The 27979-nt window shown below is 43.8% G+C and overlaps 3 protein-coding genes across 9 annotated transcripts in view; 1 reads left to right on the forward strand and 2 right to left on the reverse strand.

Moving 5' to 3' along the window:
- Window positions 1-12471, reverse strand: part of mtmr4 (myotubularin related protein 4) — a 38823-nt gene extending 26352 nt beyond the window's left edge. For 4 of the 7 annotated variants that reach the window (XM_047606906.1, XM_047606899.1, XM_047606901.1 and 1 more), the window contains exons 1-2: window positions 12236-12261; window positions 7562-7664 (exon numbers count right to left, since the gene is read on the reverse strand). In XM_047606906.1, the coding sequence (XP_047462862.1) occupies window positions 7562-7664; window positions 12236-12246 (114 nt within the window). In that variant the 5' untranslated portion in view covers window positions 12247-12261. Of the gene's footprint in view, window positions 1-7561; window positions 7665-8821; window positions 8966-11867; window positions 12075-12235; window positions 12262-12418 lie in introns of those variants that run through there. The other 3 variants (XM_047606903.1, XM_047606905.1, XM_047606904.1) reach the window with 3 other exon arrangements.
- A 1475-nt stretch (window positions 12472-13946) lies between these two features.
- On the forward strand, window positions 13947-19663 carry hpda (4-hydroxyphenylpyruvate dioxygenase a). The gene is made up of 14 exons (XM_047606547.1): window positions 13947-14022; window positions 14189-14215; window positions 14354-14416; window positions 14726-14830; window positions 14912-14954; window positions 15043-15125; window positions 15816-15905; window positions 16002-16108; window positions 16786-16863; window positions 17033-17195; window positions 17353-17424; window positions 17522-17644; window positions 17742-17858; window positions 19344-19663. The coding sequence occupies exons 1-14, from the start codon at window positions 14020-14022 to the stop codon at window positions 19455-19457; spliced, it is 1188 nt and encodes a 395-aa protein (XP_047462503.1). The 5' UTR covers window positions 13947-14019; the 3' UTR covers window positions 19458-19663.
- Window positions 19664-21095: 1432 nt separating this feature from the next.
- The window catches only part of LOC125020906 (E3 ubiquitin-protein ligase RNF43), a 75221-nt gene continuing 68337 nt past the window's right edge, over window positions 21096-27979 (reverse strand). The window contains exons 3-9 of the mRNA XM_047606543.1: window positions 26879-26953; window positions 26638-26769; window positions 26296-26397; window positions 26041-26214; window positions 25844-25946; window positions 24151-25662; window positions 21096-23747 (exon numbers count right to left, since the gene is read on the reverse strand). Of these exons, the coding sequence (XP_047462499.1) occupies window positions 23722-23747; window positions 24151-25662; window positions 25844-25946; window positions 26041-26214; window positions 26296-26397; window positions 26638-26769; window positions 26879-26953 (2124 nt within the window). The 3' untranslated portion in view covers window positions 21096-23721. The remainder of the gene's footprint in view (window positions 23748-24150; window positions 25663-25843; window positions 25947-26040; window positions 26215-26295; window positions 26398-26637; window positions 26770-26878; window positions 26954-27979) is intronic.

The following is a 27979-nucleotide window of genomic DNA, read 5'->3' on the forward strand; positions in this document are numbered from 1 at the left end:
TGGGAAATGGAGGGCGATAGTCCGCAAAGGTACAAACGCAAGCAGACGTCCACTCGATCAGTCGATTCAGAACAGAGGGGAAAGCAAATCACTGCAGATGTGCCTTCTTGGCTCGGCAGCAACGGCTGAAGGATGGGGAAACTGCGAGAAGAGAAAGCCGGAGAGAAAGAGGGAACTGCCTGATGCTAAGCTCCACCCTCTGCATGCGCATCTACCTCCCTCTCCCACTTTCACATGCTCACGTTTCTCCCCATCTCCGTCTCATCCCTCCCCCACTCCCTCCTTGTTCACCCTTCACCGACATCTCCCAATAAATATGCTTCTCCCTTAGCAACGTGGCGGTAAAGCCTAAAGTGTATCGCTGACAACCAGAAGATGCTCCGACCGCTACACACACGAACACACACACGCACACACACACACCATCTGACATCTACTGCGGTATCCTGTGGACGCAGCTCAGGCACACACACGGTCTGCCTGCAGCTGTATGCACAGACTATGCTCAACACACGAACACAACCTGAAGCCAACACAGAGAGCCACCTCATCCAGTTGTTGGACAGGATCCCATCACAAAACCGTTGCACTGGCAGCAATGGATCCATTGCAGACAGCAAATACGTGGCAGAGGACAGAGGAGGGAGGGTGTTGAGAAGACTCTATGCGGAGATCTCTGGTGACACAGCATTCTACGAGAAATACTTCCTCTCCGCCGTCTTGAGCGCCTCCCTTGCACTCTCCGACATGTGTTTACGAGTGATGTTACACCTTTTCTTATAATAAGGGAATGTCACTGAATATACACAAAATAACGTGTATATGCAGTGTTCAGTGTTCGGTGTACTACAGGGGGACACGCAGCCCTTCCCCCTCCGCTTACCCCAACCTCCTCCCTGGCAGAGTCGTGACAAGACACTCACCTACAGCTGTATGACCCCACATTACGTAACACGTATAACAATATATATGCAGCAGAGGCTGGAAGCATAACGCAGCACCATTAAAATGAGACTCATTTAACAGGGGGAGGGGCTGGAATGTTACGTTGGCATGGCTTAGCCTCACTTTAACGAGATGAATTTTTCCCGGAGGTTGATGTGACTGTGTTTATTTATTCTAGTTAAGGGAATGAATGTAAGAAAAACATCTAAACCAAGATTATTCTTCTACTTGATGCCAATATAAAGTGTAGTGAAGCTCAAAGTGTTGTGCTCTGTAGATGAATCCGCTCCAGTGGTTCTTATTGATACTGTAAGTGCTAGTGTCACTTCTATCTGGATAAAGGAAGGTCATGCAATATTGACATCGTGGTTGATGATGTCCACACAGGTATGTCTGCAAGCATAGCATTTTATTATCACAGCTAGGAAAGTGCACTTAACATTGCCTGTCTTCTTGTGCATTGTTCTATTAGAAAAGGAGTATAACAACAAAAGACACACAGCTAATGTTATCACCTCTGTAGCTTTGCAAATCTAACCCATCTTTATAGCTCTGATGACAAGGCCATTACAAAAAAAAAATCTATCTATAATATGAATTAAGTTATTGCTATCAGAATCTAAAATACTTTCTTCCCCCTGCAGCATTGCCATGCCAAAAAAGTGTCATCGATAATGAATTTATACGCATTTAACAGATCTGTCGTATTAAAAAGACAGCAATAACTACATGATACACTGTGAAAAAAATAATCCAGTGCAGATATCTTTTAGAAAACACTTATTGCGAAAGTCTACACATAACAAAGGTTATGTAACAGTAAGACATTTCAGCTTGCTGTTCAACCCGATTACAACACATTCTCTCTTATAGCTTAGTATCTTCTGTAAACCCTGTTACTGCAAATAAAAACTCACGCACAAATTAGGAAATTATTTGTCAGGTTTCATCTGACATGGATTGATTATACTCACATCTGTTTGAGAGAAAATGCATTTTGTTCATCTTTCATTAAGCAGATCATGAATGAAACTTGACAGTTTCTTGTTTCTAGGTTATCTGTTGGATTCCACCCACCAAAAGCAGCTTCGTTTGATGCATAATGTTGTATTTGTAAGTACGTGTATAAATATATGAAAAGGAGAAGACATGACATTTCATCAGGTAAATGGAAACACAAATCTGCTGCTATAAAACGCACTTCCACAAATCAAGCAGAACCTTCCTGAGAGTCATTTTCATGTCACATGGTAACTTGTGGTAATCCTGTGACCGACTACATGTATTTTGTTACTAGGAAAATGAAGAAGTGAAAAGAGGGATTACAGTTAGACCTACACTCAAGCAGATCCTTGCTTCAGTGGTACGATGCTGGAGAAATTACACCAGCTCCTCCATCTTGTTGTGCAACAGCAAATTGATCAACATCTCATATTAAAGTATTTTTTCCCTTTGGCTATGGACCTACATTTTCATTCATCTATCGCTGCTCAGCTTCTGCTGCCATCTCTGCATACCTAGCTCTTTTGAGCGCATTAGCCTCCTCCTCAACTCTGTCTTCCCACAGGACAGTAAGCTTGATAAAATACACTACCTTCTCTGGTTCCAACCACAACAGCAGGTCCGGCCATAGCTGGGTGCTAACTATATACGCTGGGATAATCAGCTGCCTGTTTAAATCGTCCCTCAGCTCCCAGGCTCTGCCGACCCTTAGCTGCACTGCACTATGCCTGATCCTCGCCAGTCTGACCTTTTCACATTCCTGTACCAACATAATATGCCTATTCTCCTTGCTAGCAGATAACTAGCAGATAAGGAATTTACTTCTACCAGTTTTTCCTCAATTGAAGCTGCTAAGCATTTCAGAACCTGGTTGTGATGCCAGACATGTTGCCCTTGGAAGAGACTAATCCTCCAACCTGTCAGAATGTGGTTAAGTGTACATACACAAGAACACAGAGGGCTGGCAGCATCCTCCCCTAACTACTGGTTTAGGTTCTGGGGAGACGGCAGCACATCATAGGTAACCCTAACCCTAACCCTATCATAAATCTAATCCTGCTAGTCTCTATGCTCCAAAGCCCTCTCCACTTCAACTTCCTTTTCTCCACACTCTCTCAGTTCACCCACTGTCCTTGTTTAGCCTGCGACACTGCCTTAGTACAGCTTACTGCTTCCTCTTGATTATGAATATCCTCCACTACCACCTTTCTCTTTGCTGCTCCAGAGGTTTCCCTGCACACCGCCCCAGGCCTCCACACCCTTGCTGTACATGACCTATGATATCCCCATATCTGAGGGCTGCCTGTGCTTGCTGTACTGCGTCTTTCGGATTCTACTTCCTCCCTGTTTTAACCGTGGGCGCTGCACACCTAACTATTAACTATATCTTTCGAACGAATGAGAGTCATCTCCAGTCTAGCCTTAAGCACACTTAAACTCCTCTGTCAGACTAGTTACTGGGAGCTCCAGTATGCCTTTCCCATACAAGGCTGCACCGCTTAAGCAACATGGAACACCGAGCCATTTCCTCATAGATGAATTAACCATGCTAATCAAGCTTCTCCACCTTTGACAGAGGAACCTCATACGCTGCCAGTAGCCACATTAGCTGGGGCAATAAACCAAACTGCAAACACCATAACCTCAACTTTCCTGGGAGCCCTGACCAGTCTATGCTCGAAATGCCTTGAGTCATTTGCTGCCTCAATCCTTTAAACTGCACTTTATCACCAAGACTTGAATCACATCACTTTCCCAAACTCTTCATTGGCTTCTCTAGTACTGTGGGAACCACCTCGTCGAATTAAGCATACAGGTCAGGCTTTCAAAGAATTCTCCAGTTAATCCATTGCCACCCAATAGAGAAACAAAAGCTGGATGGACGTTTTAGGAGCTTTGAAACATTGCAGCCTGATCTCTGATGAGCTGAACTACAGTTCAAACACTGAGCTTTTTTCTTTTTCTTTTTTTTTTTTAAGCCAGTCTCTGTCTGCCCAGCCGTGGGTGAACCAGCCACAAAGTGTGCACCCGATTTGGGCTCCTGTGTCTCAGGCTTTATTTTAGGAAAGGAGGGCAGCGAGTCACCATTGCAGGGTGTCAGCCTACATGTTGACCCACAGCTATAGAAGTGGGATGAATAAAACAGGAGAACAGGAGATTAGGAAATATAAATATATGGAGTCATATGTTCACATTTCTGTAATTACACGTAAATACACATAACTACAACACAACTTCAAAACATGCCAATTTGTTTTCATACTAACAACAATTATTTTGGCAGCACAATGACAATGCAGTATGCAGATATTAGATAGTAGTGGTTGGAACTCTGACCTTTAAGCCTTTATAGCCTGTTGAAATGAAATTAGGCCATCCAGTTTATTGACTACATAAGCTCACCAAAGCAACTTCCCCAGCACAGTGCCAGGCAATGATTAAAGAACACCTCACACATGCATTAGTTTGTAAAAAAAGGCTTATAAGCAAAGACACACGGCACTGAACAAAACAACTGACAAGGTAACCAATATTTGACTGGAATGATAAGGAAGAAAAGGGAATCACTAAGAGCCAGACTTTAGGAATCAGGGTGAGGTTAAACAGTGGTAGAAGCAAAGGTCACTTCAAGCAGAGACGCAGTCAAATCATTAACGGCAACCTGGAATGAACCCTCTGGCTGTAACTACATCAATGGTGATATCTAGTGGCAAAAGGTGACATCATATGGATCCCTAACATACAATCACCCATCTTTGAAGACTGCTGGCACATTAACTCCTCTTGTTAATCCCACGTAACATCTACAAGGTAGCATTACCTGTGGGTGCTGCCTGCTGGGTAAAACAACCCCATTGTCCTGGTTTCCGTGCTCGCATTATCTTGCTAACAATATGGCAGCATTAGTGGACAGCAGTACGAACTCTATACTTCCTGTTTTGCTGCAGTGACTTAAAAAAAAAAAAAAAAAAAAAGCTGTAGGCTGGGAAGCAATTAAAGCCTGCTTCACAAGACAGGATTAAAAGGATCACATTACCTGTGGAACAAACTGCTGGAACAAACGCCTCACAATCCCTACCTGAGAAAATAACCCTTTCAACAGCAGCTGAATATAGCTAGCAATATCATTAGCTGCAGGGCTTCGGAAAACCACCCTGGTGTAGTTTTATATCATAGATGCACTAACACTTGCAATTTCATGTTGCACAAATAGGTATCCTTCCAATCTGTGTGCGCCACTGATCTGTAAATCATAACTTAATTTCAAATATGGCTTTGGCAGATCTCTAATGACTGTTGTACTCTAGGGTGTTGTCCAGAACACATGACTCTGTTGTTTGAGTGTGGTGACAAACGCTGAGCCTACCTCTGACCACACCTGCACTACCAGTCAAAAGTTTGGACGCACCATGACTGGTAGTGTACACTAAGTGCAACATGCTAAGCAAAAGGAGGTCAGTATATTTAGAAAAGCCTTAAATACAACTTCAACACAGAACCAGACCTGAGATTTGCTCAGGTTTGCATTCTCGTTTAAAGTGCCTCAGTGGGTACATTATTTGTTCGTCAGCCCTGGCCAGAGCTCCGACAGAAAGTCTGAGAGCTGGGCACCAGGCCACAGTGACATTCTGTGGACCCAGCTGACCAGAACCTCGGGACACACATCCTCTTGTTACACTTCCTATTTCTGTCCCATAAAAGCTGTGCCCATTAGTTTCAGGAAGTATTTGCCACTTATCTGGTCAGGGCCCCGTCCCACCTCCAACCTCCCTCTCTCCCTTTCCCTCTCCCTCTCTGAGCACCATCTATTCTGGTTGAAGAGCATTTAATATGTTGACTATCAACAAGCAAACACACAGGCCATCGGGTTCTTGGTGTTAACCCACAATTACGGTCTTAATGGGGAAAAAAGCATTTTACAAATACGTTTTGTATTCTGCATGCATAAAATAGTTTATTTGACACATTTTCTGTATTTACACACTTTCTGAACCACTAGAAATTACTTTCACTATTACCACTGGAATATACTGTGCACACTGACCAGGTAAACTAAATACTTCCTGTTAAATGAAAAGCTTGTGTGTTGAAATGTCAGAGTATGAACAGCCTTTCATCTTGCATGATATATTTTCAGTGCTTCAGTGTTATTACAGCCATATGGGGCACTGTGGCATGATAAGACAAATTGGTGCTTGTCTCAGATACACCAGAATCTGACACTCAGCTTTCCCAGAAAACAATCTGATTACATGTACAAGCTTGAGTTCATAAGGAGTCACGAAAGGTCACATGATTGTGTTTTTGTGGCTGCATCTGCTCAGTACTGAATAAGAACTAAACGTTCATTGTTTTTGTCAGGACTCATGGTTCAGATACTCTGACAAGTCACATTATACAGCAAGCTTATTTATGTGAATAGGAGGTTAACAGGTTCTGGATGTACTCCAAAACAGAGTTGGGCAGGAGGCACGTGGTAGCGAGCTACATCAAAGACGTGAAACATCTGTTACCTGCTCCACAACACTTTTACTGAAGCCAAACCTTGTGCGATACTTGTACGTATCTAAAAAACAGTGCAATAAAGCAGTTACCCTTCTGAGAAAACTACTAGTGGGACAAGAGGAGATGCTGTCTGTGGGTGATCTCCTTTTACTAACATGTCCCTGTTCAGAGCTGGAACTCTCTGCACACCATGAAGAACCTGTAGGAGGCACAAATGCTCCTCACATGCACGTCTCACTGACTTTCGGCAGAAAAAAAATTGCCAAATGTGTTTGTTGAGTCCTGTTTACATATAACACAATTTGCTTGTCACTCATCTCTTTGTAGCTGACAGTTGGTTGTTAGTGGATGTTCCAGGCTCTGGTTGCCGGGGTAACCCTCCTATAAAAATTTCCCACCCCAAATGAAAGTGAAACAATCAGATCATAACAATACCATCAGCTCCTCTTGCTGTCACCGCTCTCTGTTTGAAAAGAAAACATCAAGGACGCTGCTGCTCTGTCTGGGTTCACCTAACGCTTCAAACCCAACATCAGCGTGGTGAATTTAGGGAGAGAGCGGTAAACATTTGGAGAAACCTTTGTTTGCTTCATATGTCAATCCCAGTGGTCATTACCTTAAAGTTTACCTCAACTTGATATTCACCCACTTTGCATTGTCCACGTTTTTTCTGCCAATCACTGTTACAACTCACAGAATTGCTACTAGGTGAAGTGAAAAAAAAATTCTGTGAACTTTGGTATTTCTGTATTATTTCCAATTATAATAAAGTTGTATCACAAAAAAAAAATAAAAGGAACGGATACATTCTGAAATAGAAAGTGAGCTCATTGTTTTAATTGTGTCATTATCTGTGCAGCCCTGAGTTAAAACAGACCAAAGTTTGAAAAGTGCATTCTCTTGTTAAACATGTTGCAACACTACAGCTTTGTTTAGGCCTGCAACCGCACTGTCATTTCCTGTGTGAGAGTGAAGCCCCAACTTGCCATTTTACCACGTAAAAATGCAGGGAGTTCAGGGCAGCACCTGACTCAAAGGCAATCAGGAATCTGCAGCAGAGTATATACAAACACATCCAATCCCCTCCTTAACAGTGTGATTGGCTCACCATGCTGCCAGCCAGTGCTGTCGACAGTGAGTCTGGGCGCTCCTCTTCAGATCCCTCCCTCTCCTCCTCCTGCCTACTGGGCTCGTCGGGCCAGCGATGGCTCCTGCCAATAAAAAAAAAAAAAAAAAAACACAGTACCTTCAGACCTGTGTGTACGTGGGTGGTTGTGGGGCGTGTATGTTTGTGTAAATGGCTGGATACAGTATAGCATACAGAATGGATGTCATTGTATTTTACAAATCTGAAAATGATCAGGCCTACAGTGTGATGGGTTAACCTACTGTCTGGGGCAATAAGTATTCTCAATAAATGAGGTTAAGTGAATACCAACACACACGCAGCGCTGCAGACAGACATGCAAACACAGGTGTGTAGTCTGACACCACGATAGAAAACTTGGAATCAATCAGCTGACTTGGCCTGATCGGAGCAACTCTGATTTACAGGAAATGCAAACTCAACATTCCTCATCAGATTATCATAAGCCAAACAGATAACCGGAGACCGGACAAACTCCACAAATCATTTCCACACCCCAAAGAGGGGGCTGATGCGGATAAGTGGATCTTCTATAAGCACGTCTGTGAGGTCTTGAAATACCTCGCAGACAGACCAAATAACCAACTCTGGTAATGAAACCTGGGAAGTATTTTTATACTTTACATGCATAACTCCTTTAATTGTGTAGTAAAAACACAAGTGATCTACAGCTCAGTGCTGTGCATGTCAAGAAAGAGAGAGCTGAATCGGCTGCAGCCAGTGTTACATTTGATATCTGGACAGTGCTGTGCTTTGCTATGGTGGCTGCACATGTAATAAAAATTTAAACATTTAAAATACATGGAGAGAGTGAAACAGTAAGACGCCTGAAACCAAATACTTCATTCACTGAAAGACCGTATGAAAAGTACACTCTGATATTGCACCCTTCCTTCCTGTGCAAATGTGAGCTCCGTCGGGAGGGAGCCGAGCATGCTCAGTGTATGCTTACTATCAAGAGAGTAACGCACACAAGCCTTCAGACAAAACATGGACACAGTGTTCACTTTCTCGTGTTTTGGACCAGACTTAACAACATTACATTTCTTGCAAGGACACAACCTGCAAACAGGATCGGAGTTCTCACTGTGCAGCGTTGTCGTCTCACTTCTCTGCACTTTTTCTGCTCAGACACACCCCCTTTTGCACACAGCTCCAAAAGTTTGAGAAGAAAGAGGACAACTAAAATCATAAAATACTGACTCAATAGACTCGTCTTACCTGTTCAAAGTGCTGAATGAGACTTTTTACAGAAAGCTGTCTGGCTTTTTTAAGGTTGAATTTAAGCTGAGTGCCTCGCAAAGTAGCAGTAGTGTCGGTCTCCCAAACACATACTGGTTGTAATCCAGTGCATGACATACCTCCCTCCCTCCCTCTCACACTCCGTCTCTATTGCTTACTCTTACTCCCTCCCACTCTCTAAGTGCCAGGCTTCAAGTTAAAAAAAAAAAAAAACATACTACAATTCACCCACCTACGGCACACTCGTGACTCATTTTATCAACTTTATCACCGGCCAGGTCATAATATAGAAATCATCACATGCCAGTAACCAGTCCTGAATGCTCTCAGAAGTTAGAACTCCTACTAGCACATCAGAACATGAGTCACCTAGTGACTCCAAAAATTGTGCCAGCTGTGCTAATAGTAGTAAGTAAAGTAATGAGGTGTAAGACAAAAAACCTTATTTGATCAACTTTCGCTTGATAAAGTTAAATGGAAATTTAGAAGATAAACACCCAAGTAAAAGACTATTAACAACAAACTTTGAAAGCTGCATCATTTTATAACTGTGAACAGCATGACTGGTAAAACTGACAGCAACATACAACAAACTAACAATCTATTTTTTCACTCTCCCTTCACTCAGAGTTTGGTTTAACCCAGAACTACAACAGTATCTAAATCTTTAACAACATGTTAACCATCTACTGGCTTAGTTGCTGGAGCACAGTAAGCTAGGTGGCTCAAAACATTAGCCTAAACTGGACAGATGAGGAGATGCGAAACTGAAGGGCAGTGTTTTATTTAAAAACAGGTTCTTCCTTCTTTGCTCTCACAAAACAAAATGACATCCAAAGACAGAGAAGACAATGGCAAACAGTCTGACACATAACCCTAACCGACAAGTTGCTTCGGCCAAAAGCATTGCTGTTACTGTTCTGGTCGGCAACCAGCAATGGGATTGTTGCTGGATTATGAAAACAATGAGACACCAAACTGAGTTTAAAAAAAAAAAATAAAATAAAATAAAGGACCAGCAATTAAGGCCGATGTGACACCTTCAGACAACCACCGTATATATTCTGAACCTCTGCGAAATACCAGGAAAGAGTGACACACCGGCCTCACCTGATTCATCCTGATCGGTTGGTCAACAGACCGTTTTAGATGATCATGTCGCTCTGAAAATATTTGAATGCTCAGATAAGATAAAGATGTAAAACAGGAAAGGCCCTGTATGTGGTCTTTGAATGCAATCTTTTAGTTTACTTCTGTTTTTGTTCTCTAAAGTCTAAAGAACACTGGAGAACCTAGGGCCACAGCTTTCCGATAGCATGTCTTGTACCTATCTTTGTTGCCTTCAGGCCTGGTTGATGCCTACTGAAAAGCACAACCATTTAAAGATTTTCACAGATGATTACAAGGATACACATTTCTACAAAATACGCAATAATGTGTACACTGCCACAGACCAGCTGTGATCTTTCTGCATTTGTAAGGATTTTATTAGCTCAAAAAAATAATTTTTTTCAAGCTATGTTATATCTCTTCCCCCAATCTCACACCAGTGCACAAGAAGTGCCTTACGTGTTGTCTTAATTACAGTGTGTTATTTTAACTCTAGTCTGAGATTTGCGCATGTCAGTCTTCAGTTACCAACCACATCTTTCTTCGTATTGTGCATGCTTATTTATGTCGAATCCTGCCTCAAGTAACACTGTCGTACGACATGGTTAAAGACAGGCAATCATTCGGTCAATTTTGGTCAATAATAGGTCAAAGGTAATGGGTAATTCAAATATATCTTCATTTGGAGGATTATTACTCAATAAAATAATAAATTAAATCATAAACAAATGCTGTTTCCTGCATTCTATGTATCCTATTACAAATGTCACTGCGGCCTCGCAAGACTGTTTCGCAACAGGAGGACACAACGACATCAGTCCACATGTGAGGATGCCATGACAGAAGCTACAACCGTGAGAGCAAGCTGACACGTGTCATACTTTGGACTTATGACAAGAGGAAAGAGCCGGACAAAACGAAAGACACGTGCAAAAGGTGAAACAAGAGGTAATATATTCTACGAAACCATTGCGTCCAAACCAAAATATCTCCAAATCATTTCATAATTGAGGTGAACTGAATAGGGGCCTTGTAAATTGGCATCAAATTGATTCAGGAAATCTGTAGCGACGCCCCCCCTACCGTCTACAACACCGAAATGATCATTAAAATTGAGTCCGATGTATAAACTGGTAGCGCAGCACTTACAGATCACATATTTAACACTGACACACGAGTGACAGCAGAGCTAGTGCCTGCACGCCTGCCATCTGCCCAAGAAAAGGGCAAGCTGTGGTGATACCACCGGCCACAGCCGTCCACTCATAAGTAAAGACAAGAATGAACCTGAGCATCCGTTTGAAGCCAGTTGTTATATTAGTACACACAAAATCTTAAAGGTTTGATACCCAGGCATAGTCAGGACCCACAGTATAATGACAGGCCAATCTTAATGCTGTCACTTTCTGCCTACTTTATAAAACAGAAAAGAAGATAAATTCTTCATACGATTCAGTCGTGTTTAATATTCAAACCCAGCAGCATCCAGTGCACCTGAATTTGGCGTTACATCGACGTAGAACTGCATCTACGTCAAACATAAAACTAGTCACATTTTCTTCCGTTGTACAGTAAAGACATGGGCTTCATTTCGACGGTTGAAGTGCTGTGTCACTCCAGAGGAATGAAATACCAACATTCACGAAGACATTCAAGCTGAGGCAAAAAATGGATCAACCAGCAGATGGAAAACTACTCAATACAAAACGCCACACTTTAAACTCCACCTTAACCACTGTGAGACTCTTGTGTGATAGCAACACAGATAGCCAGTAGCTTCTGCATACAAGTAAGGAAGTCATTGTTATTGACCAAAACAGAAGACAGTGTTTTAGACAAACAGGAGCCCATCATTTCATTTCTGTAGAGTATCATTATGAACACTGAACACACGGTAAGTAAGCCAAACACTGACCTTATATAATAAAGAGAAATAACCTAACAACTGCCAATGAAGCATTTAGTTGAACTTTGCAGACAAGTTTCTCTTCCTCTTCGGTCAGTATAAAATAATTCCCCAGCGCATTGGGGGATTCCAGGGTGATTTCTTATCGTGGAAAAAACAGCCAGTCTAGAAATTTCCAGCGTCCCCGGTGAGACTCGACTCATGACAACACAACAGGTGTGAACGAATGACACGGTACACAAAGTTTAAAGACGTGTGCGGTGAAAGTGAAAGTGAACGACAGCCGCAGTACACAGGCTGGTACCTACGTATGCTACGAGGTGACTAGTTGACAAACCGAAAGTGTGCGTGTGTGTGTATGAGCAGTGTTTGCAAACCTTAGCATCATGCTAGCTACCGGATAGCAACATTTCTGTAAAATTCGCTCATTTGCCCAAAGAAAACGACAACACGGCTCAAGGTACACGAGTCCAACACAAGTCCGACAGCCCAGGGACGTGTCCAACACGAAACAGTATTCAGAAGTTACTTCATTTTAAAAATTAAATCGAGTTACTCACTCAGAAAGAATCAGCTGACACAACGGTGACTCAGTAGACTACACGACTTCCGCATTCTTGCGCGATGACAACAGCGCCGGCCAATAGTCAAGGAGGAGACTGAGCGGACTGGACCAATGAAGCTACAGAGTTCGCACTGGCCAATCGGGATCAACAACAAAAAAGCCAGTGAGCCGCACACACCCACAGCCCAGCCAATCAGACGCCACTAACCTCCTAAAACGCACCAATAGAAAATCACAGCGCGGCACAAAACTGGACACACACATACAAAGTGCGGTACGTGTGCACAGGCACACACACACACACACACACACACACACACACACACACACACACACTAGTCAGAGCAAAGCAGGTTTTTCACAAATAAAACAGATCATTCTGTAAATGAGCACAACTATTGATTTCATAAAATTAGCGGCAATACAAATGATTCAAATATGCACAGTAGAAGTAAACGCGAAAGTGAAAATCTGCCCATCAGTCATATACCTAAATAATAAAGAAATAAATTAGCTGTTTTGTCTCTATTTTCTCTCATTAATAACAGATATGGCAGGCATATTAACCAGACATCCGGTAGGGATATTTATAATTAATTCAAGAAAAATCCGAATCATAGGAATTTAATCACTAATGATTACTTGCTGTTGGGGATTTACTTTGGACTGACTTAACTGACAGATTAACCAGTCGTCATGCATGTCGGTAGATCACTAACCCTCCTGTTATCCTTGGGGTCAATTTGATTCAAATCAGTGTTCATCATTCACAAAATAACAGTAGACGGAAGGTCAACTATGTAACAAGGGGTTATTTATTTACTCAATAAATAAACAAAACACAAAGACGTGGTCAGCAAGTTGATGTAAATAATTTACTTGGGGGTAAAATAAAAATATTTGAGGATAATAGGAGGGTTAAAATTGTCAGATGGTTCAAGGGGACAGTGAATAAATTGTTCATTTGTGTTTAACCTATAAATACAAGCTGGTTTTAATCCATCCAGTTTTAAAGTGCGAGTCCTCATAAAGGGAATATATGACTGTTAATAGGACGCAAAGTCATTGAATAAATGGTCTGACTCCAGTTGTGACTCTGCTACATGCTGATCTTACAGTTGCTGACAAGTTTGATAGGTTTTTAATTTTTGTCAGACAGTATTGCTCCCTCTGGTGGTAGAAAACAGGAACCAGCGAGGTCAGACGTGGAAGGGGGTTATCTCTCTTCTTTTAAACAAAACCCACACTTCAGCTCTTTATATTCTGGATGCATCATGTTTGATTTAAAATTTAAATCAAGTAGTGTGTAGTGTAGTACTGTGATTGTACGCTAACAGAAGTCAATGTGTCTATGACGACTTTGTCTCCCTGAGGACTGACGACTAGACCCAGGAGAGGCGATCAGATTTGGGCCACTGCTGCTGAACTCTTCAACTAAAGTGCATCAGAAGGTGAGGAGGGTGGACAAGTGGGTGTAGATCCTAAAGGACCAATCACAGCCGGTCGTCAGGTCAGTACTTATGTACTCGCTGTCAGACCAGGCACTGATTTTTGATCTGTCTCTCCTCCGAGTGGAAGCCCATCTCCAATCACAACATGGTAAGAGACTAGATCTATCTATCTATCTATCTATCTATCTATCTATCTATCTATCTATCTATCTATCTATCTATGTAGAGAAGGGCTTCTTCTGTAGAAGAGAACCAATTAACCGACAATCTGAACACTTGAGGTGTAACGAGTGATATATTTTCTTTCTTTTTAGACAAGCTACACAGATAAGGGTGAGAAGGTAAGGGCTCCTCTTTCAGAATATCAACTTGTTTGTGCACTAACTTCACTGTAAGCATAAGTAGTAACTTTGGTTTTGTTTGTTTTTGTTTTTTTTTAAATTTTAAACATTTACTTAGTTTGTACTTTTACCTTTTAGCACGCAAGGGGAAGATTTGTGAAGTTTCATCACATCACCTTCTGGGTTGGCAATGCCAAACAGGTCAGTATCCAAACCTTGCACACATGACCGGAAGTTCAATTTGTTGTTTGTGACATTTTCACGATCCCAGCACCGATCCAAATCTTTTCCACGTGTCAGATGAACCTAGTGGAACCCAGATCAGTGCTTTTTTGTGCATTCACCAGTGTAGATATAATTACTGCGCTGGCTTTGGTTCATGACTGAATGAATGTGTTGACAGAAACTCGGATAGGTTTGGTAATGATTTAAAAAAGTGATGACGGTGCACTGTAAACTTTGGGGTTTGACGTACGGTGGACAAAATGATTTATTCTGATTTGTTTCCAGGCCGCCTCGTTCTACTGCGACAAGATGGGCTTCGAGCCTCTGGCCTACAAGGGTCTGGAGACCGGGAGCAGGGAGGTAGTGTCTCATGTCATCAGACAGGACAAGGTATGTAGTGGAACGTGAGCGTGAAGCCACATTGCACCCATCCCCTGCTCACAAACAACCCCTCCTCCTCTCTCCTCACAGATAATATTTGTGTTTGAATCGCCTCTAAATCCTGGAAATGAAGGCAAGTTCACTCACTGGGACACCTGAGACTATACCACAGATAAAATGCTTGCGTGCCTGTGTTTCAATATGCTCGTACCCTCCTTTAGTGATGGGACAACACTTGATGAAGCACGGAGACGGAGCCAAAGACATCGCATTCCAAGTGGAGGATTGTGACTTCCTAGTCAAGGTAAGGCGACGCACTGGGCCAGCTGTTTTCTCAAAGTCACGCACTTACTGATAAGTTCTTTTTACCAAAGCTGCAGAACGTATCGGTTACGGAAAGTGTGTGGAAGTATTTTACTTGAGTAAAAGTACAAACACTATTGTGCAGAATGGCCCACTTCTAGATTATTAAATCAGTACATGCACATGCACAGGTGTGTCATCACTTTAAAGTAGCAGCTTTAAAGTAGCAAATAAAAAGTCGTGTTTAAAACAAGATGATTACTGGCTGCTTCAATTTGCAACTCCACTTCTCTCGAAGGTCCATCCCTACTCACGAGGAGTCTTTCATTCTTTAAACCGTGACCGATCACACGTGCACAGCGCTCTCAGCCTCTGTTCAGATGGCGGTAAACATGGCAGCATCGTGACAGAGTCTATTGAGGTTTAGTGCCTCCACTGAACTCTGCCTCAGTCAAGGGAGGTTTAGATAAGCTGTCTGTGTTGACCATCAAGTGACTGCAAAGATAACCTCAGGGATCAATAGTGTGCCGCCATCTTTCTAAGATACAGTACATACTGTAAGGGAGCGTTTCAAAGCTGGAAGCGGGAGGATGTTCATCCTTCAGCCACTGGAGGGCTTCCAGGAGCCATCTACAGGCAGACACTGAGTTGCCTTATTTCCTAACTGATCTGAGCTCCACTCCACTGACAGACAGCCAAGGAGCGAGGAGCTGTGGTCGTCAAGGAGCCCTGGGTGGAGCAGGACAGCCACGGGAGGGTCAAATACGCCGTGGTTCAGACGGTACAGAGAGAGCTGCTCACGTTTCAAAGCCTTGTGTGAATACACGCGAGACACTGGAAGTGAATAATTATGTTGTGCAAACGCTTTCGTCCACAGTACGGCGATACGACACACACACTGGTTGAGTACCTTGGACCCTACAAAGGCCCTTTCCTGCCCAGCTACAAAGAACCTCTGTTCAGGGACCCTCTGTTAGCCAAACTGTGAGTCTCTTACATAACACTTCATCTGCTGCAAAACGTCACTAAAACAACAACAACAAATCATCTTTATTGGCCGTGTATATGTATGTACACACATAAGTCCTGGACTGGGAGATTGAGGTCAAGGACAAGAAAGGGATTAAACAAGCAACCTCGTGGTCTATGTCTCTCTATATGTATCTGTCTCTAGTAATAAATCTACATGCATGTACACGCCCACATTAATACACGTGGTCCGTGTAAAATATTCTGTTTCAAGCTCTGCATTGAAAATTATTTCTATGTAACTTTTGTAAGCATTCATTTACATATTTGTCTGTGCTACAGTATGTTTGGCCAATATCAGTTTAGAAATAACGACGCCTGGGTCAAATGTACTGTATAGGTGAATAATTAATGAAATGGGTTTAGGTTTGCATGCAGAGGACAGTGTATTACACCGTCTCCCCTACAAATGGTATCAGTGGAAAATGCTCATGCATCAAACAGCATCTGATGTTGCCTCTGGTACAAGTAGAGGAAACTTTAACCAGCGTACAGCAGATTTAGCTGAGTAAAAAAACAACAAAAAACTAAACAAAAAAACACAGTTTCTTCTATTTTTTCCATAATTTAACCATATTCCTTGAATGTAAATGTACCCACGCAGTTTGTGTCTTTTCTCCTTGTCTCTGCAGTCCACCATGCGGTTTGAACTTTATCGATCACATTGTGGGAAACCAGCCAGATGACCAAATGGTGCCAATCTCAGACTGGTAAGGCTCGTGTTTGAACACACGTTCACTCGTGGTGGGTACAACACGGCGACAGTGCAAAAGGACAAGTAAACACTGCGCAAAAAGTGAAATAGGATGTCTCTCGTATGGAGTCCAAATCAATATGCATTAAAAACGCAGCCCCTAACAAAGCGCGGCTTCTTTCCAGGTATCAGAAGTGTCTGATGTTCCACCGGTTCTGGTCAATAGATGACAAGCAGATCCACACGCAGTACAGCGCGCTGAGGTCCATAGTGGTGACAAACTACGAGGAGACCATTAAGATGCCCATCAATGAGCCTGCCATGGGGAAAAAGAAGTCCCAAATCCAGGTGTGACCTCTCGGCCCGTCTCCTCTGAGACTCCCCCCCCCCCCCCCCACAGATCTCTGTTGTGTAACCTGTGCCCCCGCGGCCTGAAGAGCAAACACCAGCCGCGGTGTTTGTGACATTGAAATGTGTGCTTTAACCTGCACTCATGCCCTCACAGGAATATGTGGACTACAACGGGGGCCCGGGCGTCCAGCACATTGCCCTCAACACGTCAAACATTATTCAGTCCGTGAGTCCCCCGTGTCCAACGATCATGAAAGTTCCACATCATTCCTCAGCTTCACGGCACAAATTTCAGGCCCCGCTTTTGCTCTCTCACTGAACAGATAGTGAACCTGCGTGCCCGAGGGATGGAGTTCCTCGCAGCGCCCGACACTTACTACGAATCCCTGCGGGAGAACCTCAAGACTGCCAAAATCAAGGTGAAGGAGGATCTCGACCGCTTACAGGTAAGAACTGTGTCAGCCGGTGTAATATCTTTAAATGTTTATACATACGTGTACTATATGATGTAGGCATGTTTTTTTTGTTTGTTTGTTTTTTTAGGAATTGAAAATCTTAGTTGATTTCGATGACAAGGGCTACCTCCTCCAAATCTTCACTAAGCCTGTGCAGGACAGACCGACGCTTTTCTTGGAGGTCATTCAGAGGAACAACCACTTTGTAAGTGTCTGGCAGGGTTTAATCGTTGACTGATGGCTCCATTAACTTCCTGCGGAAGCTGGGGGTTCAGCAAATAAATGTTTCAAGCAAAGTTCTCCAAATAACAGATTCTCTGATAAGAAGATTTTCTAGTTTCTAGTTTGTTTTTCACACTTCAGGGACATTTTGCACTCTAAACCAGGGCTCTTTAACGATTTTCAGACCAAGGACCCCCAAACTGAGGGAGAGATTAAGTGGGGACCCCCTACCTACTATATGTGCTCTATATTTAACTCAGTTTAGTGCTATTAATATACATTATTATCATTCCCCATTCAATATTAAGCTATTCAGGTAATACACAGATGCAACTGCCATAAACATACGTACCTAAATATGCCATGCACTGCTAATATTGCAGTGTGCTTTTAGGATTTCATCTGGGGACTGAATAGACTCTTTGGGGAGAACCTGTCCATGTGGAGCGAAAGGGGCGGGGCCTACTGTGTACAGGAGGCTTAGATTGACAGGTCTAGTGTGAAACGCTGTTGAGAGAGCTCCTTTAGTGAAGTGCTGACTCAAAGATAACGTCTTCTGCCTCCATTTACCCCTTCACTGAAATATGTTGGATTCATGGTAATGTGTATTTAAAGACATTTTATTTTGTGGGGGAAATTAAAAAAAAAAAAAAAAAAAAAAACATACAAAAGAAATGTCTAATCAACCAAAGTCTGTCTCTTATAACTGTGACAGTAATTCACATATTAGGTTAAGCTGAAACAATTTAGATCTCAAAACTAGACGCGGATAAGCTCCCTGTCAGAGCTCACAGCAAACTGCAGCGGCGGGAATTTGCATTGGCTAATAGTACAGACTTTGGGGGGGCCCTTCCTGTTTGGTAATCCAGCCTTGACTGGTGGGATTTACGGGACCCTGCTCCTGTTTCCCACCTTTATGAAGCAGAGACAGAGCTGCCCGAACACCTGTTTACAGCTCCCACCCAGTGTGAACAGTATAAGAGCAGCCCACTTGTAAAAGCTCAGTAAATCTATCACGGACACAGATTAAAAGGCTCACTGCTTCTCAGCGAGGGGGATCTTTGGATTGGGTTGCACCTTGTGGCGCTTAATTTATAACACCCTGCACCCATTCTGCCTGTCAGAACAGGCTAATCTTGTCACTCTGCAGAGTGCACAGATGTGAACACAATGCATGAAAGTGAGAAACTGAACCCGGACCGCAGCGAGGAATCTCTCAGAGGAACCACCAACACTTGATCTTTTGATTATCTATGAAAATATTTACATGATTAATTTGCGAGCTCCGGGTGAGTGCGGAGGGGATGTTTGAACCTGGTGAGTGTAACTGTTGCTTGTGATCCGACATCAAAGTGTTAAACGCCCCTAATGCTGTCTGAGAGAAGATCCCCAGAGCCATAACAAATGACACAGAAGAAGGCAGATCTTTGGGTAATTAGCCATCTGTGTGTGTCTGTTCTCTCTCCAGGGCTTTGGGGCAGGAAACTTCAAGTCTCTCTTTGAGGCCATTGAGAAGGACCAAGACGCCAGGGGCAACCTCACTCTGCTGACACCCCAAGGGCAGGCCAAAGCCTTCTACTGATCCTCTGACTGCTGCTGCCAAACCGCCGAGACTGTTAAATATGGCTGCAGATTTCAGATCAACAACACCAACCGCAACTGCAGTGCATCAAACACATAAGCAGAGTGTTGAATATCTTCATGTGACAAGCTGCTGGCGTTATCAGATATGCTTTAAGCTGTCACTAGATTGCACAGTGTTTGGCTAAATAAAGAAACTCATGTTCATGTGGGCTGGCATGTGTGTTTAGGAAACGGAGGTTTGAATCTTAAAGCGAGTCTGACGCTCACTGGCTTTCTTCTGGAGAGCTAGATGAGGAGACTGCTCTCATACATTTATGCTAACGACAAAGCATCAGCCGGGAGACGCTTAGCTTAGCTTAGCTTAGCACATAGACTGAGAACAAGGGGAGTCAGCTATCTTTGCTCTATCCAAAGGTTAAAACAAAAATACATAAAAACATAAAATCTATTTACCTGTAATCTCACTTGTTTAATCCGTGCTAGAAACAAAAAGTAACCTCGTGGTGACAAGACATTAGCCTGGAAGAAATAACACAGCACATCATGTCCTGATAACTGCAGACCGTATAACTTTTTAGTGCCTTTTGTGTTTGAGGTAAATGCTGGAAGGAGTTTTTTCGTTTCCAGTCTTTTTGCTAAGCGAAGCTAAACTAAGCTAAGCTATCTGTCCGCTGGCAGTAGCTGCTTGGTTTTCCAATTTTCCAAAATGACAAACTATTCCTTCTGTTTAATATGTTTTAATTACATGGGTCTGTGTCTCTACTAGGCTACTAGAAATTACAGGACAACTCCCACAACTCAAAGTGCCATTTTGCTTTTACATAGCCTCTTAGCCATTAGCCTGTGTAATAGCCTCCACATATGCATTAGCCTATATAACTGTAGTTATAACCACATAAATGTTATATATGCCATATATGGTATGTATAACATGTATGTAGTTACATGTTTAGTGTGTAGGTTACTTAGCCAGCCATGCTAGTGCTGTTAGCTCGCAGGACATAGCCACTGGTTTGGTTCACAATAACCCAAGTTACTATATGTGTGTGTGTTTTTTTGTTTTGTTTTTTTTTTAGTTTTTTTTTTAGTTTCTTCACTTCACACTTCTACACATGACACATCACTAAACATAATGATGTTACTATTTTCACAATCAGTATACTATCACACTCAAATAATTGTATCGGCCATTTTCATATTATAAAGGTGTGTTACTAAACTCACACTATACATATACACTGTTACCCATAGAGGTGGAATCATTTGCAGACGTTATTTTTTTTTTTTTAATTTCCATTTGTACACATGATCAGTTGTGTTTCACAAGATATTAATTTTATCAAGAATAAATCACATTGTCAAAATCATTTCATCAGAAGAAGTGAAAAGTATTTTATTCCAACTTATTCTTACTTTTCTATATTCTTATTATGTATCAGCCTATCCATTACTATGACCACGGACTTCATAACTGAGTGCATCAATATTACAATCCACAAAATAAAGTAAATTTTTACTTTGTATGAAGGCTCTTTTTTTTTGACATTTCATGATGGGTGAACTAATCCTTTAGGAATGCCGAAATTCGACAGTTTTTAGACGTCTCTGGAAGAAAGAAATCAAAGAAAACCTGATGTTTTATTTCAAAATAATTTATTTGCATATAATTGGAATGAAGACAGGTTGATAGATCTGTGATGGCACTGGTCAGTTTCCATATAGAAACATTCAGTCTATACAGAAACCACTCTTTCAAACCTGGGCAAAATGGATAAATATATTAGTAAATAAATATATTAGTGACGTGTCACTATATTGAAATGTTCTATTATATATAAAATACAACACTATTTCATTTCTGTTTTTGTTGTTCTTTTTGTACATAAAGTATCCAAAATATACTGACGCATCCCTTAAAGTTCTGGAGGGATTCTTTTTTTTAACTCTATTAGAAAAGGCAGTTTCAGCTCATTATTCTTGCAACATATAAAAACAAACACATAAACAACACAAAGAGAAGGATCTTGAACAGGATGAAATCACACCAGGATATTTTTTTTTTCTTTTCCGTGTGCTGATGGTTTCGGGCTTGCTTCGCATTAATACTATGATTTTATTTTTCCTTTCTTTCTACATAAAATCTGCTAAAGCCAAAGTGCTGCTTGTATTTCAGTCATTTACTTTTTTTTTTTGTTTTTTTTGTTTTTTTTTTTCCGGGCAAGAAAAGGAAACCCTGATACTTTATACGTAGCACACTGCGTTGACACATTCAAAGTGAGGTATTAGTGCGAGGGACTGCTGGTTAAGAGACACCGCATGATTGTCCGAAACAATTGAGCCCAAAACGATTTGCACTTCAATTCTAGCACAATTCTCTCTCTTGTCAGCGAGAGCACACAGTCGGATTAGAAGAAAGGACCGGAGCAGGGAAAAAAAAAAGGCACAACGTATACAACAAAGTTCACTGTGTTCATCATTTTACCTCTTTGGTTAGACAGGTAAGAGCTTAGCGTGTCGGGAGGTTTCCTGATTTAGGATTCGGAGCAGTTTAAATGATTAAGGCACGTGTGAGGGTTTATAAGTGCTGCGGATTTACACTGCAATACCCACGAGGGCTTTCTCTGCTCAGCCTGCAGTCTGACTGCAAAGAAACATCCTTTCACATTTTTCACTGAACCTTTAAGAGAACGCTACGACACCTATTCCTAGTAGAATGAGAGCATGGAGAACCCTGCGGTTTAAGTAGAACATCCATCTTTAAGAGCGCGGCGAGGCAGCCTTAGCGTGATTTCCTTGGACCACCAGAGCTGCTAGACGGGAATATTCGGTAACATGGGTTGAAACACTGATTCTGCTGTTTGGAGCTGTGAGATGGCCAAACAGTATCCTGGATTTGATTTGAGGTGGATCTTCCTTCAACAAGTGCTGAGAGCTCAAAAGCTTGGATTTTTTTCACTGACTGAGGAATCACGACTGTAACTAAGAGGATTGTTTTTAAAAAACATTTTTCCAGTGTTTGATTATTATTATTATTTTTTTTTGTGTGTTTTTGTTTGAGACATTTCTCAGTTTGAAATCCTGGGAAAAGCACACTGAGCTGATGCTACGGCACATCTAGCATGGCTTTGCTCCATTCATACTGTCACACCGCCAGGCGTGTTGTTGCTATGGCTGCCATGTAGAACGTTTCTAGAGCTTTAGTTGCTGGAAGACGAGGGGAGGGTGTAACCTCTTGAGAGGAAGAAATGACATTGCGATGAGTTAAAGGAGCAGAGGGTATGGTTGTCATCCTTCTGATGAGGCCCGGGTTTTAACAGCACTGAGGTCAAACATGTGAAGTAACCACTGGTTAAGAGAAAGGACTAAAACGAGACAATAGCTTGTAATGACAATGACATGATTCAGTCAAACCAGTTCTTGTTGAAAGGTGAAAAAAAAAAAAAAAAAAAAAAATACGACGACATAAAAACAAAACAGAAAATGATCCTAAACACAAACAAAACAGCTGCCATTATTGAAATATTGAAAACAAGGCCCTTGCCAGGCTCAGCGGCCTCAGTGAACGCTCGCTGTTTGAGGGGCTGAACCTTTCTCTCCTTTCTGGACAGGTCAGGCTGCCGGGAGGATTATTTTTTAGTTTGTGGGAGCTACATGATCGTGACACAAAAAGAGAGAAAAAAAAAAAAAAAAAAAAAAAAAAATCACTACAGCAGTACCTTTAAAGACCTCCCTGTGTGAGGCGTGTTAAGAAATCTGAGCTGAGGTAGGCTGGAGAGAAAAGCATCTCTCAGCTGAGAGTGGACTCAGCGAAGGAAGGCGAAGATCTGAAAGTGAAGTACCTCGAAGAGAAATCAAGTCATTCTGTAAGAGAGTGAGCGATGCAGAGATGGTCTCACTTCATGAGGGCTCAACACCCTAAGCAAGGGTCATTCGTTAGATGTCTCCAAGGAGCATGGGAATATTCCTCCTCTCACCGACGAGGAGGAAGACGCGCACGAGCCGTTTCCCCAGCAACACTCCCTCTTCACATATTCAGATCATTGGACTTGATACCAAGAAGGGTTCAAAATGACTCTAAAAATGTCAGCATACTTCACTTTCAACAATGAAGATCACTTAAACTGGAATCCTGGGGGCGGCCGGGGAATCGTCCGAACAAAAGGCATTGCTGGTGGAATTACGTGGAAGACATGTGAGCCAACAGGAGCCCTGTCCATTCAGGCTCCTGCGTAGCAGTGTGATAGTGGGGATGCAACAACATCTCACACTCCAGACTCCTCTTCTGATCCTGCGGAAACAAAAAACAGCTCAGGTCACATTCAGAAAACACAGACAAGATGTCATTGTTGACTGGTTGGATCCTGGGTTTGTCATTGTTGACGTGTTTTTTTGTTTTTTGTTTGACATGTTTTCTCCAATTTCCTCTCAGTAACAAACATTCTGTATTGATTAGATGGATGGCTGATCTGAGAGCATCACAACATTTCTGAAAAGAAGTCAGATGATCTGTAAACAAACCCTCAGATTAGTCAAATGTTTAGAAAGAGAAAACCAAAGCTGGTAAATGTGAAATTTTGATTGTTTGTCCTGTTTTAATCACATTCCATGTTAGTCCACGATATTCTAATTAATGGCCAAAGGCTTGAAAATAAGAGCCCATTGTTTCGTTTTGGACAGAAGAATACACCTACCCTGATTGTGGTGCAATGATTGGCAGCATAAACAAATGTCTGTGTTGCGGTCGGCAGCAGGCCCCTGGTGGAACCTGCAATGTGGTCTGTCCATAGAGGTCCCGGGTCCCAGGAGCTGAGGCTCTGACCGGGCCTGCTGCACCCGCTTTTGCCAAACAACGTGGGCCCCGGCGCAGCAAGGCCAATCCTCCATCCCCCCGGAGTCCAGGATGAGGGGCACGGGGAGCAGAGCGGGGTGCAGCTCAGGAGGGGAGCAGCATAAGCCCGGGCCCTGGCCGTAGTGGATGTGGATGCTACGGTCGTCCTGCAGGTCCAGGCTCTGGTGGAAGCGAACCGAGGGGCCGTCGAGCACGCAGCCTCCCACTCGCCCGAGCGGAGCGGGGGGATGCCCGTGAACCTGGTGGCAGCAGTGGGGCTGGAGCTGTAAGGGGATCGGGGACACGAGGACGGGGGGTCCTGTGGGGCCGCTGGGGTCAATGTCCTGACACTCTATCCCAGGACTGGGCTGATCTGTGGGGTCTGGCTTGGGGCAGTGGCAGGGGCTGTGCTTCGGAGGGCACGCGGGTGAGTCTTTGTCCAGGACGAGGGCAGCGGGCGCGGCCGCTGCAGCGGTGGCGGCGGCGGCCCCCTGCTCCTCGTCTGAGCCTTTGCTCAGACCCTGGCTGTGGTCCCCCTCCTCGTAGTGGTGGTGTCTGTGGCGGTGGTAGTGGATGTGGCTGCACACAGTCTGCGGCTGCTCTTCAGCGTAGCCAGGTTTGTTAACCACAGAATCCAGAGACCTGGGCCGGGCCTGGGCTCCGGCCTCCAGGCTGTTCCTGCGGGGGGCGCGCCCGGGACCCGGCCCGTAATACACAAACGGATCGTAGTCACTACTCAGGGAGCTGCGGAAGGTGGACCAGCTGCCGTAGACTCCCTGCAGGGACACGTCGGTGCAGTTGAGAACGGAGTCGCTGGAGGAGCCGTGGCATGGCCCAGAGCTGGAGTCGCTCGCCGGCCCGTCGGCCAAGTACCCGCTGCGCTCCGTGTGGTAGCTGCCCCCGGAGCAGCTGCCCTCGTCCTGCCGGCCGTGGGCCGCCACCCCGCGGTTCTGCGGGGCGCCGTTGTGGTGCAGTCTTGAGCTGGACGCGCTGCGCTGAGCGGGACAGGACGAGCGGTAGTTGTGGCAGGGCCGACGGGGGGTGTAGTGATGGGTGGAGGTCCTGCAGTTACCTCCAATCCTGTGGGGCCTCCCGGGAACATCCGCCGGGAGGTGGTACCCGCAACCGGAGCCGTGCTGCCTGCTGGTGAGGAAACGCAGTGTCTGAGTGTCCATGGGAGAAGAGCCACTGTAGTGGCCCAGATTTGGATAGGGTCCAGAGGGCCCTCGAGGATAGTGGGGCCTCATGGAGAAGGGGATCGCGTGCTGGGGGAACGGGTGGTTGTGCGGGCTGCTGTAAGACTGAGGGTGCAGGAAGCCTTGACTTTGCTCCGCAGTCTGCTGGAGTCTGCTCCTCTGGGGCTGTCGCTCTGTTCCTGTGGACGACAGGAGAAGACAGCAGCAACCTCTTTAATGAGCATTTATGAAATAAGAAACAAATGAGAGCTATACTGTAAAAATTTAAACCCATTAAAATGTTTCTGAGTTGCTAAGAGCGAGACGTCAGAGCAATCTTAGTGCTCTGACGTGGCAACGTCCCTGCAACTAGACCCTCACCCATGATGTTGTGCATGCAGAGGGGACAGGTGCGGTGCTGCAGCAGCCAGGGGTCGACGCAGTCTTTATGGAACTCGTGAGCGCAGGAGATGATCCTCAGATGCTGGGATGGAAAACGAGCAGAGGTACAACATAAATATTAAAGATAAATAACGTGGCGCAGACGCAGCGTGTCGCTCGCTCTGCCTCCACCTCACCTGCCCATCCTGGAACTCTTCCAGGCAGATTGCACACACGGGGCTCGAGTTGGAGCTGCTGGCCGAACCCCAGGCGGCAGCACGGTGGCGCTGTGACCCTGAGCAGCCCTGGGAGCTGTAGGTTTTAGTCTCCAGTCGACTTATGGCCCGCATGGTCTGCTGATGGACAGAGTCCTGTATGCATCAAAAAACGGATTAAACATCTGCTGTGGGCCTAAACACTTACCCTTGCCTACTTCGTTTTTTTTTACTCACCCAGGTCCGGTTCGACTTGCACTTGTAGCGGAAAGCAAAGATCAGGACGATGGTGAGAATAGCCAGCACGATGGTGAGCAGGATGCCCACATCATAATGTGGCTGAAGGGACAATGAAAACAGGGAAATAGTTATACTTTTGTTATTTTAAATGCATCTTAGAGAACGTGATAAACTGTCTTTCAGATCTTCTAAATGTGTTCTAGAGACACGTTCAAGAGAAGGAACCTCTTCACTACTGATGACAGTGAATTGGTTCGGTCCAAAATACACCAAACCTTATTAAATGGGCCTCTCAGCTGTTCTGAAACAGGTAAGAGACGTGTGATATTCAGTGCTTACCCATTTAGGCTCCATCTTGATCTCAATCACCACTTTGGCCTCCTCGTTCTTGTTGACCAAACCCATGAGCTCCTCAGCATCCTCAGCCTCCACCAGCACGACGGGGCGCGGTAGGGAGTCTGTCTCTCTCAGCTTTAAGCGTCGCACAAAGAGCAGGGGGAGAGGGACACGACACCGTGAGTGTTTCCGCACGCTTACGCAGCCCGACTACGGCTGTAGCTTTGCGTTTCTGCACACTCACCTCAGCAGCAGCATTGGCATCGTCACTGACATCAAAGATCACAGCCTGAGCTCCTTTATCCAGAGCCATGCGAGCCTGAGGGAAACCACACAGGACAGACCACGGTCAAAACACAATACTTCAATTCATGGAGTCAGTGGGGTAAACTGTCTCTGAACCCATAGCCTACATCACTCATACAGACGGTCACTCATGCAGTGGACTCTTCATGAAAGAGTCGTAAACCGTCACTAGGTGGCAGTCATGTCATGAGCCTCAGGCATCACCAGGTAGAACCAAGCTGAGTTCTCCTCCTGACTCTGGGAGCCAGACACACACTACAAGTCAGTGGTAAAACCACCGCGCAATCTGCCAACTGATCTCAGCCTTTCTCCCATGATCTTCCACAGAATCTGAGCGGAACAGTGGAGGATTACTCGTGGAGTTTCTAAATTGAGTGGAAACGAAAATGGGGAATCCCAGGTGAAAGAAAGTAGGTGCGGTATCAGCAAACCATGCAAATAAGGAGCATTTTAAATTCAAACCAGGCTCTGAAAATCTGCTGCAGCTCTGCGCCCTGTTTGCTTGATTGTTGTGTTAAAGCTGGAAGAATACTTCAGAACAGATCAGTAATCAACATGAAAACTGCACTTTTCACCAGCTAGAATTCGGACAGAGAAAGGAGGAAAAACAGACTGTATTTATCTGACATGTTTAATTTGTGGTTAAAAAAAAAAAAAACATGATTTAGCACCATCAAATAATGAATTCTATTCATTTGCTCTGTTCTTATGCATGATATCAATATACATTTTCAACATCTATTTATTACATAGTCCACAACCACTTTAACAGAGAATTAAAAAATCAAAAAAACACAAAAAAAAAAACAAACCCTGGTCCAGACAAGCTTCACAACATACACTTTCATTTAATTGCTACCGTGCTTCAAACTCTGATTTCCATTTAAAATCAACTAACTGTTCAGCCCTAATTGCTGGTATTTCTAAGAGGGCGTGTGCTCTCCTGTGTCTCCATAGTCTCCGAGTGTTGTTACTGTCACCCAACAATCTCTGCAAAACACATTGTTGGCAGCGTCACCAGAACACACGAGAAAAACCA

The sequence above is a fragment of the Mugil cephalus genome, chromosome 15, assembly GCF_022458985.1.
Source record: "Mugil cephalus isolate CIBA_MC_2020 chromosome 15, CIBA_Mcephalus_1.1, whole genome shotgun sequence".
Taxonomy (NCBI): Eukaryota; Metazoa; Chordata; class Actinopteri; order Mugiliformes; family Mugilidae; genus Mugil; species Mugil cephalus.